Source organism: Delphinus delphis, chromosome 6, assembly GCF_949987515.2.
Source record: "Delphinus delphis chromosome 6, mDelDel1.2, whole genome shotgun sequence".
Lineage (NCBI taxonomy): Eukaryota > Metazoa > Chordata > Mammalia > Artiodactyla > Delphinidae > Delphinus > Delphinus delphis.
Window position 1 is genome coordinate 51,016,436 of NC_082688.1, and position 14,768 is coordinate 51,031,203.

The window sequence follows — 14,768 nt, forward strand, 5'->3', positions numbered from 1 at the left end:
TTTGAACCAAACGTATCTCGATTTCGTATTTTTTTTAAGGGTCAGTTGACAAACAGAGGCATTACATACGGAGTGCTCTAGCAGAGTAACACTTAGAGCAAGTCGGTAAACACAGACTTTTCCACTCCAGTGAGCACTGGGACTTTTCTGATATTTTTCTTGAGTTTGGGGCTGGACTTCTTCATACACTTCTCGGTCTGAAGCTGAAATAAACAGGGTTGCAGCATATGCTTGAATCACAGGAAAGTGCTGTGCACTGTTTCTCCAGAGAAAAGCATTTATCTCGAGGTTTAAAAAAATTGTTTATTCCTTGCATGGACTCGTATTTATTTAAAGTCACCCCAATAAGGATGACGGACATACCGTTTGCGAAAGTTGGTATGTCTCCTGAAGTTTCCACCAACGTTTTTTTTTTTTTTTCTTCTTGTTAAATTTAAGCTGCCTGCTCCAGGGCATGGTGCGAACACTTAACAAGGCCTGGCGCAAAGAATTCCAGGGTTGGTTTCCCGACCTCGCGCCAGCTGTGCGGGGCGGGCGGAAGGCGCGCGTTCCCAGCTCTTGCCCACAGGCCTTTGGCAGCCTCGCAGCTTCGGGCAGATGGAGTTTCCGGCCTCGCTCAGTGGTCGCCGGGTCATCCGCCCGAGCTCCTTTCTGCCTGAGGTCAGGGCCCCGGGAAGAAGCGCGCCGGCGGTCCGAGCATCCGGAGGGCAATTCCGCGGTGGGTCCACACCCTCCTCGCGCTCCGCTCCCTGGGCGCCGGGCCGGGCGCCGGGTGGCAGGGCTGGCCGCCGCAGCTCTGAGGTTGGGCCCTCCCCCGGGGTGATTTCAGCGCTGAAGGTGGAAATGCGGAAGTTTCCAGCTGCGACTGACAGATGAGGCTCGCGTCCCGCTCGGCACGTGCTGCTGCTGCCCTGCGGCGCACCGGGCCCCCGCTGGGCGCCTCACGAGACCCTAGAGGCCGAAGAGCCGCCGGCGCGCCATGGCCACGCTGCCGAGCGCAGAGCGCCGCGCGTTCGCGCTCAAGATCAACAGGTAAGAGGCGCCCCGCGGCGGACTCGCGGCCGCACCGCCCCAGCTGGTGAAGTGCGGCGCCTGGGCAGCTCCAAGGGGTGGGGGTGTAGGTTGCCGCCGCCAGAGTCCCAGGGAGTCCGCGGGGAGGAGTGGCGCCCGAGACACGGCGGGGGGCCCGGGGCCTCGAGGCGGCTGCGGTGGGGCCGTGGAGCGCGGGATGGCCCGAGGGCTGGGCTCAGCCAGCCCCTCCCCGAGAATCCCAGTTCCCCTGATGGTACTGTCACCAGTGCCTCTTCCCGGAGCCACGTCCCCAGCCCCGCCTCGCCCGCGCCGCCCTCGGGGTTGACAGGTGGCCGGGCCCGGGTAGTGGGAAGGACGCCCGGTTAGCAGTGCTGGGCACGCCACGGAGTTTCTCATAAACTGCGCCTTGCTTTGAGGCTGCTCCGAGAAGGGGCGAGAGAAGAAGTGGTTGAAATGAGGAGAGTTTTGCTTTGAGGCAGCTGCTTCAAGATTTCGGTTGTTCTGAGGAGGACGCTTTCCCCTCTCGTTTTATTTTTCCAGAAAAAAGTTTGGCTCCTACTGACATCGCTATTTTTATTCTCTGGTCCAAAGGAGCCATGAAGTGGAAAAAGTGATTTTTTAAATTCTCCGTTTAAATAAAAAGGAATGGCCTGTGGCTGACATTTTTACATTTCTAGCACTCCAGCAAAGAACTAAGGACATAGATCCAACCCACCATCCAATTCATAATGAAAATTGCACAAACTAAATGCAAGCACATCTACTGCTCTCACTAAAGGTGCTTTAACTGCAGTTTTTCCTCCACTGAAAACTGCCGAGAAGTGTTTGGAGACATTTTTGTCGTGCCCTGAGAAATCTAGACTGTCTGGTTAAAAGATAATATGAAATTCATCCTGAAGGGTCAACTTATTATTTTACTACCCTCATTGCTCTAGGATTAGTTAGTCTTCTTTTAGCTGAGCCTGTGAAAGGCTAGTTCCACAGTCCATTTTTGTGCTGCTAGACTGTGAAGAGGTTTCAGCCACGGGGAATTAGAAGCCCGGAATAATGAGGTGGTAAGGTCTTGCAGAGGGCATATTGAGCTTTACTGGCCTTTTTATTTCCACCTGTTGTGTAGCTGTGAGCAAACCATTTCTCTTACCTTACTATTTCTTCATCTTTAAAATGAGTTTAATTATTGTTGTGTACTGTGTATTAATGTTGGAGGCCGAAAGGTAGTAGTCAAAAGGCATAAAGTATATCAGGGATTTCCCTATGGGGATTTTTTTCTGCATCGGGTTTCGTGCCTGTTGCCATGCAGGAGGGGCAGTTCGTTTGGGGGCTGAGGGAAATCAAACTGAAGTTCCTGATGGATGTACCACTTGTCATAGCTGCTGCTCTTCTGTCTCTGTGAATTTCAGGTCAGGTGGTATGACTGACAGAAATATGTTAGAGCCTTGGGGTTGGGTGGAATTAATCTGAGGAGAGCAGTAGAACCTGCACTGATCCCTACAAGGCAGTCTTGAAAGCAGCAGTGGGGTTGGTGTAGCCTGGGGGTTCAGAATAAAGGCCCTTTCTGACTTACTTAAAATGGTATGGATGATCTTATTTGCAAAGCAGAAATAGAGACACATAGAGAACAAATGTATGGATACCGAGGGGTAAGTGGGAGGGTGGGAGGAATTGGGAGATTGGGATTGACACATATACACTGTTGATACTATGTATAAAATAGATAACGAACGAGGACATACTGTATAGCACAGGGAACTCTACTCAGTGCTCTGTGGTGACCTGGATGGGAAGGAAGTCCAAAAAAGGGGGGATATATGTGTATGTATGGCTGATTCATTTTGCTGTACAGTAGAAATTAACACAACATTGTAAAGCAGCTATACTCCAATAAAAATTAATTTAAAAAAACAATAATACCTGTGTAACCATGACAAATACTAGTCTATTAATCCAACGAAACAAGATAATCAAAACTGAAATAAAAACAAAGATTCTAAAAAAAAAAAAAGAATAAAGGCCCTGGCTGGAATCTCATCTGCTTACCGATTGGCTCTCTGCACCAGACTAACTGTGTGACACTGGGCATGCTATTTAACCTCTCTAAACTTTGAGTTTTTATATGTTGAATGGAGATATTCATCGTATCAATACCTACCTTGTATGTTGAGAGGATTAAGTGAAATAATATATACAAAGTGCTTAGCGTGCCTGGCTCAGAATAAATGTTAAATAAATGCTAGCTGGCTTCATCCACATTACTATCAGCTTCATCATTGTCGTCATCATCTCCATTGCCACCAACTTGAAGATTCTAAGAAAGAAAGGTAGGAAGGAAAGCTGAAGCTGGAGAACTTCCTGTGCAGGGACCAATGGGCTGGGAACAATGATGCCAGTAGCAGGTTGGAGCCCCCTTGGGGTTGAAGTTCTTGCTCATATGTCTTCCATCTCTGTGCTGAGGATACCAGACACACCCAGTGAAACAGAATGCATGATGCAATCTGACCAAGAAAGGCCCCCCTCAAATTAAATAAAATTTAAAATGTTCCCTAATCCTCAGGCAAAAATAAGGATTGGATATTCCTGTTTAGCGGGTTCTATTTTCCCTTTGGAAGCATTTTGTGTACTGTGTAGAGAGTTATGCAGAGGAGCTTGGCAGAAATTATTGTTCAAAGGAATGGATTAATAAGGGCATACCTAGTATTAAGATAATATTAAAATGCATCATTTATTGATCATTTAGTATGTCCCAGACACTGTATTACGTGCTTAACAGATTATATTGTTAGATTCTTACAAAAACCCTATGAGACTCACCTGACGTCTCATACAGAAGAAGAAAATGAAGCTTGGAGATGTAGTTGCACAGGCCATGTAATTTGTTCAAGGCCACGCAAACATCACACGCAGAGCTGGGATTACAAACTGCTCCAAAGACTGTTCTTAATTGGGCATGTGCTATTTTGATCCACATTTCTTAAGAATTTCCTTTAAAAGCAAGTAAGTAAGTAATTAAAAAGAAAAAACCTTTCAGTAGCAGCATTGCAAATTGTTCTGATCAGTGTTTAACATGTAAACAAACTGTGATGTTTTGCAGTTTTGAAGTTGGAAAAGAAAATATTTTCCCTTGCATGCCTATGTACTATTCTTTTTTTAAAATAGATCAACTTAAAAAAGTAAGGCAATGTTGCAAATATGGCCATCAGTACATTCAGCATATTTTTCACGTTTCTATCCTGAATGATACAAACTATCATTAAAAAATGTTTGTGGGGTTAAATCAATGTGCTTCCTATAAAGGAAATACTCATATCTGATATATTAAAAATTTTACTTGTAAAAAGCTGAGTTCTGCCCATACCAGCCTAAAGAAAGAGTGAGCAGACTACCTCACAGTAGGAAAAGAATGTTCCTCATTGTTCCCAAATTCTTTGGCTTCCTGCAAGCAGCATTGCCCAGTCTAGGGGCAGGACCAAAGTGAAGGAGGAACCTGGGAATGCCCACCAGTGCCCATTCCCCCATGATTGCCCTGGCTCTTTCATATTCTTATGAAACCTAAATTTCCATGTGTTGGAAATCATCATAGGATTTTTTTTTTGTTTCATTTTGAGCACCAAGTGTAATTGTATGATGTGATCGTATGATGTGTTACAGTTGAACATCTCTCTAGAACCCACAGCTTGGGGAGATACAAGAGAAAAGATCTACCACTGAATTTTTCTAAGCTGGAAGAGTAAAGTTTAATTTCTTATAAGTGTTAGATATTTGTCTTTGTTTCAGTTTAATTGTCACTAACTTCCTGTGCGCAAAGGAAAGACTACATCTGAATTAAGCAGTTCATAATTATGTTTGCATTGGGGAATTCAGGCACTGCTGCATTAAGTGTCATAATACATTCCTTGTATGAGCGCCAAGTCTTATCAACTACCTTTCTTTCTTAGTAGCGTTTAGGGCTTTCATGTGTTATAAAAATTATTATTACTATTCTGAAAATTCATTAAACAAAATCTTAGTTTCTTTCAAACACAGGATATAGAACTAGATCAAATATTAAAGTAATGTAAGGACCTTGGGTAAAGAGAGGAAAAATGCACAATGTAGAAAAAATATTAATGATCCTCTGGACATTAAGGATTGAAAGGGGTAAATAATAATGACTTATGCTTGTATAATTCTTACTGTATGGCAGGTATGGGTCTATGCATATCATAACTCATTCACCCCTGTGATGTAGGAACAATTACTATCTCCATTTTACAGATGGAAAAACTGGGCACTAAGGACTTATGAAAATTGTCCAAAGTCACAAAGAGCTAAGACCAGAGCTGTTATTCAAATGCAGGCAGCCTTGCTTCAGAATCCTCTCCCTAAACCACTATACACCATGCTACTGTCTCAGTTTTTTTTTTTTTTTTTTGCCTCTCACTGTTGTGGCCTCTCCCATTGCGGAGCACAGGCTCCGGATGCGCAGGCTCAGCGGCCAGGGCTCACGGGCCCAGCCGCTCCGCGCGGCATGTGGAATCTTCCCAGACCAGGGCACGAACCCGCGTCCCCAATGTACAAAGTGACATTGACATTGACAATGTAATGAGATCATAACATGACATTGTAAATCAAGTATACTTCAATAAAAAAAGAACAATCTCAATAATTTTCGGCATAAAGACCAGAACAAGAAGGCGGCACTGAGCTGTTCCTGAGAAGTGTTTGCTAATTTTGTCTGCAAAAATGATGCAAGCATAAAATATATGTATTCATATGTCTACATGCACGTCTGCAGTGAAACAGTGCTATTCTTTAGTAGTGATGGCAGAGCAGGATGTGGTTGCTTTCAGAAATTGCTTCATTCATCGGACGTGTTCTAGACCAAAAACCACGAGAAGAGGCTTCAGGCAATTGAACTCAGAATTTTGGTCTTTCACATTCAGAATCATTTTATTTTTGGATTCTTGGAAAAGCTCCACTTGAACTTCAGTCATCTAGTACAATAGAAAGAACCTTCTGCCAGGGTGAGCTTTTCAATTGGAGTTCTTTGAGCTCTGACAATTCACATGTACATGTAAAGTCAGTGTTTACTTCTGCATGGCAAAGAAAATATAATTATGTCATGTGGTTACCTAGGGAGAGAGGAAGAGTTCAGGGGACCAGGTCTCACATCTCCACTCCCCACACAGAGCTAGTGATGGAATGAGATGATGTTAAAAACACCTCAGCCTTCCATCCTCTGTAACAGACAGGGATGTGACTACTCAGACTTCTTGCTGGAGGAAGCTAAGAAAAAAGAGTGCTTAGTTCTATTCAGTGGTAAACACCAGGTGCTTATTCATGTTTTGGTCAATAATCAGTGGCTAAAGCAACAGGAATGTGCTATTCCTTTTCCCAAGAATGTTCAGTCTAATTTATTACCAATCAGCAGCTATAAAGGTTCTCTAGGCTCTAGGAAATTACAACAGAGTTTATGCAGTTGTGGTTAAGTGTGGTCCCTGTGCTTCTAGAGTTTGCACTTTAGTAGTATAGTTTGCTACATTGACAACTTAGGGGTACGCAGAATAAAAACAGAATGATATCTCTGAAAGTATATAGGAAGGCATCTGTATGCAGGGTGCGCTGGAATCAAACAAACTGGCAAAGTTGGCCTAGGGTATAAGACCATTATGTTATGTCCCACTGTGTTTAGATCAGATGCAGGATCAGAAAAGCAGAAATGGCAATGGCAGAACCAGTGTTTCATCCACATCCTGTTCTCTCATCCATGTTCATCATTAAAAGTAGGAAAGTACAACAAGCAAAAATTTCTATTACCCATAAGTCATAGCTCTTAATATTTGGATGTACATCTTTCCACTTTTAGAGAAATGAGATCACATTGCACTTGTTTTATGCTGTATTTTTTAAATTTAAATGTATGAACTCTCCATGTTCATCCATGTAGAGCTACATTATAATTTACATAGGCTGTATAAAATTGTGTTGATTAGATATACAGTGATTTATTGAATTAATTCTCTATGATTGGGCCTTAAGATAGTTTCTGATTTTTTTATAATACTGTACAGCGCTTGATGAACAGTTTTATGTATATATCTTTATGTGTTAGTGCAAATACTCCCTTAAAATTTCTAGAAGTGGCATTGCTTGCTTAAAGGAAAGAAGCATTTTTCAAGCTTTTGCTACACATGGCCAAGTTGCTTCCCAGAAAAGTTATACCTATTTACACGCCTGCCAGTGGCCCTACAAGTTCTCATTTCCTCACATTCACACCCCCGCCTGGTTTTATCATTCTTTTAAGACTGTATTAGAAATCTTGACCCCTTCTCTTCAATGTCTCTTACCTCTTCCTATTCAGCTTCTCTCCCAGATCCCTGTATGACGTCTGAAGTCATTCTTTAGGGATTAAAATAGTTGTGCAATATAGACACTACCAAATGTAAAATCCTTATGGGGATATTTGGGGCTTGGTAAAACTGCATGGTTGGGCTGATTCTCCCCCGTTTGATCAGGGAGATGTAGTTCCTCTATTGTACCACACCTCAAATGAGGCAAACTGGGAAGAAAGGCCATGGATAGAAATGTTTTTCCCCAAATCTCTGCTTTGCCTTGTTGCTACACAGGGCAATACTCAGCACATAGCAGACATCTTCTTTGTTGGAGCTGTTTGAGTTCTCTGTAGTCAGTTCTGTGCTGTGTCCTCTGAACACTCAAGAGAACTTGGGGTCTCATCAAGAAGTTACCCCCCTGAGGCCCTGGGTTGTTAGGGTTAGGGGTGCTTTTTGTCCTCATGCAGTAATTTACACCAGAATGACCATCCCCTTTCCCTTTTGCTCGTAGAAAAACTTGGGTTCAAAGTCCACTAAAAATGCACTTTATCCTGCTATTTACCGTAAGCGTTGTTTCAAGGCAATGCTGGCCTTCTGTTCTCTATGGGAACAGGATTGCCTCTAGTTTGCTTTACCTACTGGTATTTTACTCTTTCATTCTAAATCACTACCTGTTCTCACAGTATCCCTTTAGAAGGGGTATCCAATTTGCCTATTTTTTAAAATTAACCTTTATTGGAATATAGTTGCTTTACAATGTTGTGTTAGTTTCTGCTGTACAGCAAAGTGAATCAGTTATACGTATACATATATCCACCCTTTTCTGGATCCTTTTCTCATATAGGCCATTACAGAGTATTGGGTAGAGTTCCCTATGTTCTGCAATAGGTTATTATTAGTTATCTATTTTATATACAGTAGTGTGTATATGTCTCCAATTTGCCTATTGTATCTTGTTCTCTACCCAATAATTTCATTCAACTCACATGAATTTTTTGATTGCCTATGATTCTCTCTAGGCATTATGAGAAACAAAAAAAAAAAACCCAAACCCCCAAAACAACAAGTTTATGCCCCCAGAATTCAGCTGGAGTGAGCAGATTCACATAAGTGAACACAAGAGATGGTGTTTGCTTGCATGGCCAGGTGAGGGTTAAGGGCAGGAATGAAATGTTGACATAACTCAGAGGGGAAGGAAGGAGTAGCAGCCCTAGAGGGTGAGGGGGTGAGGCCTCAGCCAGGCCTGAAGGACAGGGAGGTGACTGACAGATGAAACTGGTATAGTGCGAAGAATGGGTTCGAGGGGGCTCCACGAGAGGGGTAAGGAGGCAGTTGCAGTCATTCCGACGTGAGGTGATGTCTGGGATTAGGCTGGCGTTAATGAGCATGGAAAGCAAAGGGTCTGCGTCAACAGATACTTCAAGGGGAATCAGCTGGACTTGAGAAACAACTAAATATTTATTCACTGGCTGATTTCATGCATATTGATTGTAGTCAACTATGTGCCTGGCAGTGTGTGTTCTAAGAGGTGAGGATAGAGCAGTGAATAAGCAGACAAGGTTCTTGTCCTGAAAGAAGTCATTTTTCCAATGGGAAGACAATAAAGAAATAAACCAGGAAATGAAAAGGAAATAGCAGGTAAGATATGGTGCTATGTATTTAGAGAATGTAAAAAGGGCCATGTCAGGTGTGTGGATACCTTAAGATGGAATGGTCAAGGAAGGCATCCCTAAGGAGATGAGCTCCGGCCAGGACCAGGCAGGGGAGTTAGTTAGCAAGTGCCATACCCAGGGCAAAAGTAAGGCTGATGTGTTGGAAGAAAAGAGAGCCAGTGTGTCTGGATAGAGTGAGTGAGGGGGGATGGGGGTGGGGAGTGGTAGAGATGAAGAGAAAAGTAGGCAGAAACGAAATCATAAAAAGGCACTTAGGGCTTCCCTGGTGCCGCAGTGGTTGAGAGTCCGCCTACCGATGCAGGGGACACGGGTTCGTGCCCCGGTCCGGGAAGATCCCGCGGAGCGGCTGGGCCCGTGAGCCATGGCCGCTGAGCCTGCGCGTCCGGAGCCTGTGCTCCACAACGGGAGGGGCCACGGCAGTGAGAGGCCCGCGTATCGCAAAAAAAAAAAAAAAAAAAAAAAGTCCTTAGAAGCCGAGGAAAATGTTCAAATGTTATTCCAAGTGCAATGGGAAGGTTTTGAGAGCAGAGGCACGATGTGATTGACCTCTGTGTTTAGAGGATCACTCTGGCTCCGCTATGGAGAAGAAATGAGCAGAAGCAAGGCCAGGTGAGAGGTAGTACAGGGTCCAGGGGAAAGGTGACTGTGGCAGGACTGGAGAGCCGAGAATAGAGGGAGAGAAGCCGTCAGCTCTGAGACATATTTTGGAAATTGGGTTGATGGATTAGATGTGGCATGGAGAACAATGAGAGAAAAAGAGGAATCAAAATGTCTCTCAGGTTAGAGTTATGTGTGGATGTTGATGCTTTTAACAGATAAAAAAGGCTGGATGAAGAATAGGCTTTCAGGCTGAATCAGGAGTTTAATTGGGGACATACTAAGATGCATATTAGAAATTCAACTGGAATTACCTATTACATAGATTTTTGTGTTTTTTTTTTTTTTTTTTGCGGTACGCGGGCCTTTCATTGCTGCGGCATCTGCCGTTGCGGAGCACAGGTTCCGGACGCGCAGGCTCAGCGGCCATGGCTCACGGGCCCAGCCGCTCCGTGGCATGTGGGATCTTCCGGGACCGGGGCACGAACCCGTGTCCCCTGCATCGGCAGGCGGGCTCTCAACCACTGCGCCACCAGGGAAGCCCTGGAATTACCTACTACGTAGTTTTATTCGGGAATCTGGGGCTCAGGGGAGAGGTCAAAGCTGGATATTTAAATTTGCACATCATTACCACATAGAGGATATTTTAAAATAATGGGGAGAAAGAAACTATTAGAGTAATCTTGGTAAGTTTTTTAACAGCCACAAAGCTATTTGTATAGTATGGTATCTTTTTTATGGAAAAGGAAATATGTGTGTGTCTCCCTACAGAGATTAAATAGATTGATACATGTGATGGGGAGGTGAGCAGAGGGACACGTGCTAACATGTGATAAGTGTTGGATAATACCTGGATGTTAGGATTATTGGTGATTTTTTGTTTCCTTGTATGCGATGTGTGTGGATGTATATTTGACAAGTTTTCTTCAAAGAGTGTTTTTGTAATTGGGAAAACTAAAGTTTATAAAAGAGCTAACACAAAGATTTCCCTCCTGGGGAAATTGGATAAAGAGGATGCCAATGAGAAATTATGAAAATTAGGACCTTGAGTTGGTTTAAGGAGGATGATTTTGTGCTTCTCTTGTAGAGTTTTGTTTAAGAGAATATAGTAGATTTCACATTTCCATATATTTGCTCTCCCTCCCTGTCAGAGGAGTTTACTTTTCACCTTGTTGAAAGTGATGTGGTCACTTTGAGGTGTGCTTTCAGAGCTGGCTGCCCTTGGTCATATCATTGCTTCCTTTTCTATACAACCAGCAATGTTCCAGACAGAGGCTGATCTGTCAACCTGTGTCCTAGCGTAGAGACAGAGCAGAGCCACAACTGCTCTCTGGAAGTCTTTGTTTTCATAGGCCACTAAGATTTTGGGATTATTTGTTAGCACAGCAAAACCAAGCCTACCCTGACTAGTACAGATGAGCATAAAATATACAACATTTCTAGTGGGCAGTTTGAGATACAAGGCTTGCGGCTTAAATGATAGGTCAGGATGGAAAATATTGATTAGGAAGTCATCGATACGATGGGGCTGGGAATGAAGAATGGACACATTTTCTAAGTAGGGACATAGACTGGGAAGAGAAAAGGAATGGGCCTAGAGGGTCACTGCTAGTTGGTGCAAGAGAAGGGCTATACGGAGAGGAGGAAGAATTTGACTAAGATGTGGCAGACTGGGGTGGTATCAGAAAAGGGAGGTAACAGGGCAGTTAAACAGGTCAGATGCAAAATTATGAGGACAAAGAAAGAGGCATCCGATTTGACTCGATGGTGATCAGTGTGAACCTCTGAGACAGCAGTTTTAGTGGAGCTGTGGGGAAGGAAGTCAGATTTCACAGGTTATGAAGGGAGTCAATGCAGAGGAAATGGAGGAAGTTGGTAGAGACCACTCCTTTCAAAAGTTTGGATCAAGCAGAGGAGAAGTGGGGCAGCGGTAACCAGAGGCTCTAACAAGGCTTTGACTTTCACACAAATATCACACGCAATGCTAACAGAGGATTCTTTCATCTCAGAGAGAAAGCATGCAGTTGTTGTTTTTTTCCCCCTATAAAATAAGTCTTACATGTGACTAAAGACATTTAAAATACCTGATACTGTCTAATATATCATAAATTTTGCTTGGCACTAACAGTAATTAAGATAGTCAACTTAGATATTTTCTTCCTGGGAGATTTTGAAACTCAGTGGCACTGTCATATAGTATCTTTAAGAACATGGTTATCCTTTCTGTTTTATTTTCTTTACATTTATCTTCATACGTTTGAAGTACAAAAATGAAGAAAGAGTACCAGTATTAGCTACATGTTAAACAAACCACATGTTGTGCATTGAGTTGTGTCCCCTCGAAAAGATTCCTAAGTCTTTGTGAACGTCATCTTATTTCGTAAATAAGATTTTTGCAAATGTAATCAAGTTAAGATGAGGTCACACTGGATTAGGGTGGACCCTAAATCCAATCACTGGTGTCCTTATGAGAAGAGACACAGAGCCACACAGAGAGGAGGCCATGTGAAGACAGGCAGAGAATGCAGTTATGTCACCACAAGCCAAGGAACACCAAGGTCTGCCAGCAACCCCCAGAAGCTAGAAGAGCAAGGAAAGATTCTTCCCTAGAGCCTTTAGAGGGAGCAGGTCCTGCTGACACCTTGATTTTGGACCTCTGGCTTCCAGAACAGCGTGAGAATAAATTTCTGTTGTTTTAGGCCACCAGGCTCATGACAATTTCTTATGGCATCCCTAGGAAACTAATAGAGTACCTCAAAGTTTATTCACTTAAAGCAACAGCAGTTCAGTGTTTCTCATGATTCTGTGGGTTGGCAGTTTGGGTTGGGCTCAGCAGTTTGGTTCTGCCGGTCCTGCTGTGGGCATCATGTGGCTGCAATTCCCTGGTGGCTGGACTGAAACTGGAGCATCTAAGATGGCCTTACTCACAAGTCCAGGGCCCTGGGGGGCTGCCTGTCTCTCTGCACATGGTCTCTTTTCCTTCAGAAGTCAGCTCCATATTCCTTACATGGTAGAGGGGACATTCTAAGAGGATGAAGATGGAAGCTGCAAGGCTCCTTGAGGCTTAGTCTAGAGCTCCTACAACATTACTTACACCACATTCCTTGGTCAAAGCAAGTCGCAAGGCAACCCAGCTTCAAGGGGTGGGGAAGTAGACTAAGTCTCTTGATGGGAGGAGCTGCAAAATATTTGTCCATTTTAATCTATTACAGCCCCCAACAAAAAAAGTGATCATATCCCATTTCAAATTGCATATATTTAAGCCAAAGGTCTTGTCATTCTCTGTTCAGATCACAATACCCATTTCACTGGCAGAGAAACTGAGAACAGATTAAATCAACTCCTTCAAAGTTACCAATGAGTCATGCTTTGTGAGAGACTTTTTTGGCCCATGGAAGACAGCTATATATCCGCAAGAGCTAATCACAGTCCTGCCTGGAGGCAAGTGAATAAACAGTAACTTCTTGGGTTTCTCTTAAATCCCATAATGACGTTGATGGAGCCCAGATTGCAGAGCTCTCTTGTCCAGAGATGAAGCAGCAGTTTGAGGATATCAGAGAAGGAAGGTGCTTGAAAATTGCTGTGTCATTCAAAGGAGCAGGATTTGAGACTAAATTAAATGACTAGGAAAAGGGCCAGTGAGCTCTTTATCCTCAAGAGTTACCAAATGGGCTTAGAAATTCAGTGACTGCTCTCGTCCAGTGTATGTTCTGGCCTGGGAATAATTAATGAGAGTAGAAGAAAAGAATGGTGCAGAGAAGCAGAGAGATCAGCCTGTTAGGAAGGTATGTGCTGTGCTCTTTCTTAGAAGGTTCTCCCTTTTATGAGTTAGGATTGCTTTTAGCTGCTGCAAGGAACAGACAATCCCACTAAACAGTGGCTTAAATAAATCAGGGGTTTACTTATTTTTCTTGAGTAGGAAGATTTCCAGTGGTTGGCAGTTTAGGCTTGGTGTGTGAGTCCAAAATACCACGGGAGACCCAGGTTCCTTGTGTCTTTGTGTTCCACCATCTTTAGTGTGTGGCTCTCATCCTCATAGTCAGAAGATGGCTCTTGAGATTATACGCATTGAAGGAATATTGAAGACAGAAAGAAGAGGAAAGGCCAAAGAGGCATGTCAGCGAACTTTGCTCTCTTTTCAGGAACTTTCCCAGAAACTCCCACAGTGACATTTGCTATATGCCTCATTGATCAGATCTGTTACTCTACTTATAAGAGAGGTTGGCAAATGTAGTTTTTATTAGCCTGGCACATTGCCACCTCCAACAAAACTAGGGTTGAGTTAGAAGGAAGGGGATAATGTCTATTGATGAGCAACTTAATGGTCTTTGCCATTGCTCCCAGCAGTTGCTCTGGGGACAAATTAGTGACAGAACTTCCATTGTGGCAACATGGTGCTTCCATCCCATTAATACTTGTAGCACATTCAAGCTCATCTAATTCCAGGACCCTGGCCTAATGAGGAGGGATATCCAGGCTTATAGGTCTAGTATTAAATTAGCTGTTGTAACAAATAATCCCAAGACCTCAGTGGATTAACCCAACAAAATCTTATTTCATATTCATGTCACAGTCTGATACAGGTCAGGTGGCTCTCCTCCAAGCAGTGACTCAGGGACCCAGGCTGCTTCCACCTTATGGCTCTGCCATCAGAAAAACTTTCAGGTTTTTCTGATAACATTCAGCTGTTGGCCAGGAGGAAAAGAGAGTGAAATATTGTGCCTCCAGTTCTTAAATACCTCAACTCAAAAGTGGTACACATCCCTTCCACTCACATCCCATTGATAAGGACTACTTACAAGTCCATTGATGTGCAAGGAAGGCTGGGGAAGAGAGTTCTTGTCCAGCAGCTACTTTCCAGCAACAAATCTTCACTGCAAAAGGGGAGCATGAATCTTTGGGGGTCAACTAGCCATCTCTGCTACAGGGTCCCAATCACAAAGGAGGAACCATTAACAAAATATCAATAAATGTATGTGTAGGACTGGTTTGCTGTGTGTTTGGTGGATAGATAAAAGCCATTGAAGCAAATGATGAAAGCACCTGAGATTCTAGGAGGAGATAATAAGAATACAAGGCATAATTATCCTTTTAAGGCAGGAGACTGATAGTTAAAAAAAATTTATTTTAAATCTAATTGCAGTCAAGGACACCAGAA

The 14,768-nt window shown here is 43.4% G+C and overlaps 1 protein-coding gene across 3 annotated transcripts in view; it reads left to right on the forward strand.

Moving 5' to 3' along the window:
- Positions 1-673: 673 nt before the first annotated feature.
- The window catches only part of DOCK8 (dedicator of cytokinesis 8), a 219,939-nt gene continuing 205,844 nt past the window's right edge, over positions 674-14,768 (forward strand). The window contains exon 1 of one of the 3 annotated variants that reach the window (XM_060014659.1): positions 674-1,032. In XM_060014659.1, coding sequence (XP_059870642.1) covers positions 980-1,032 — 53 coding nt within the window. In that variant the 5' untranslated portion in view covers positions 674-979. Of the gene's footprint in view, positions 1,033-8,634; positions 8,979-14,768 lie in introns of those variants that run through there. The other 2 variants (XM_060014663.2, XM_060014660.1) reach the window with 2 other exon arrangements.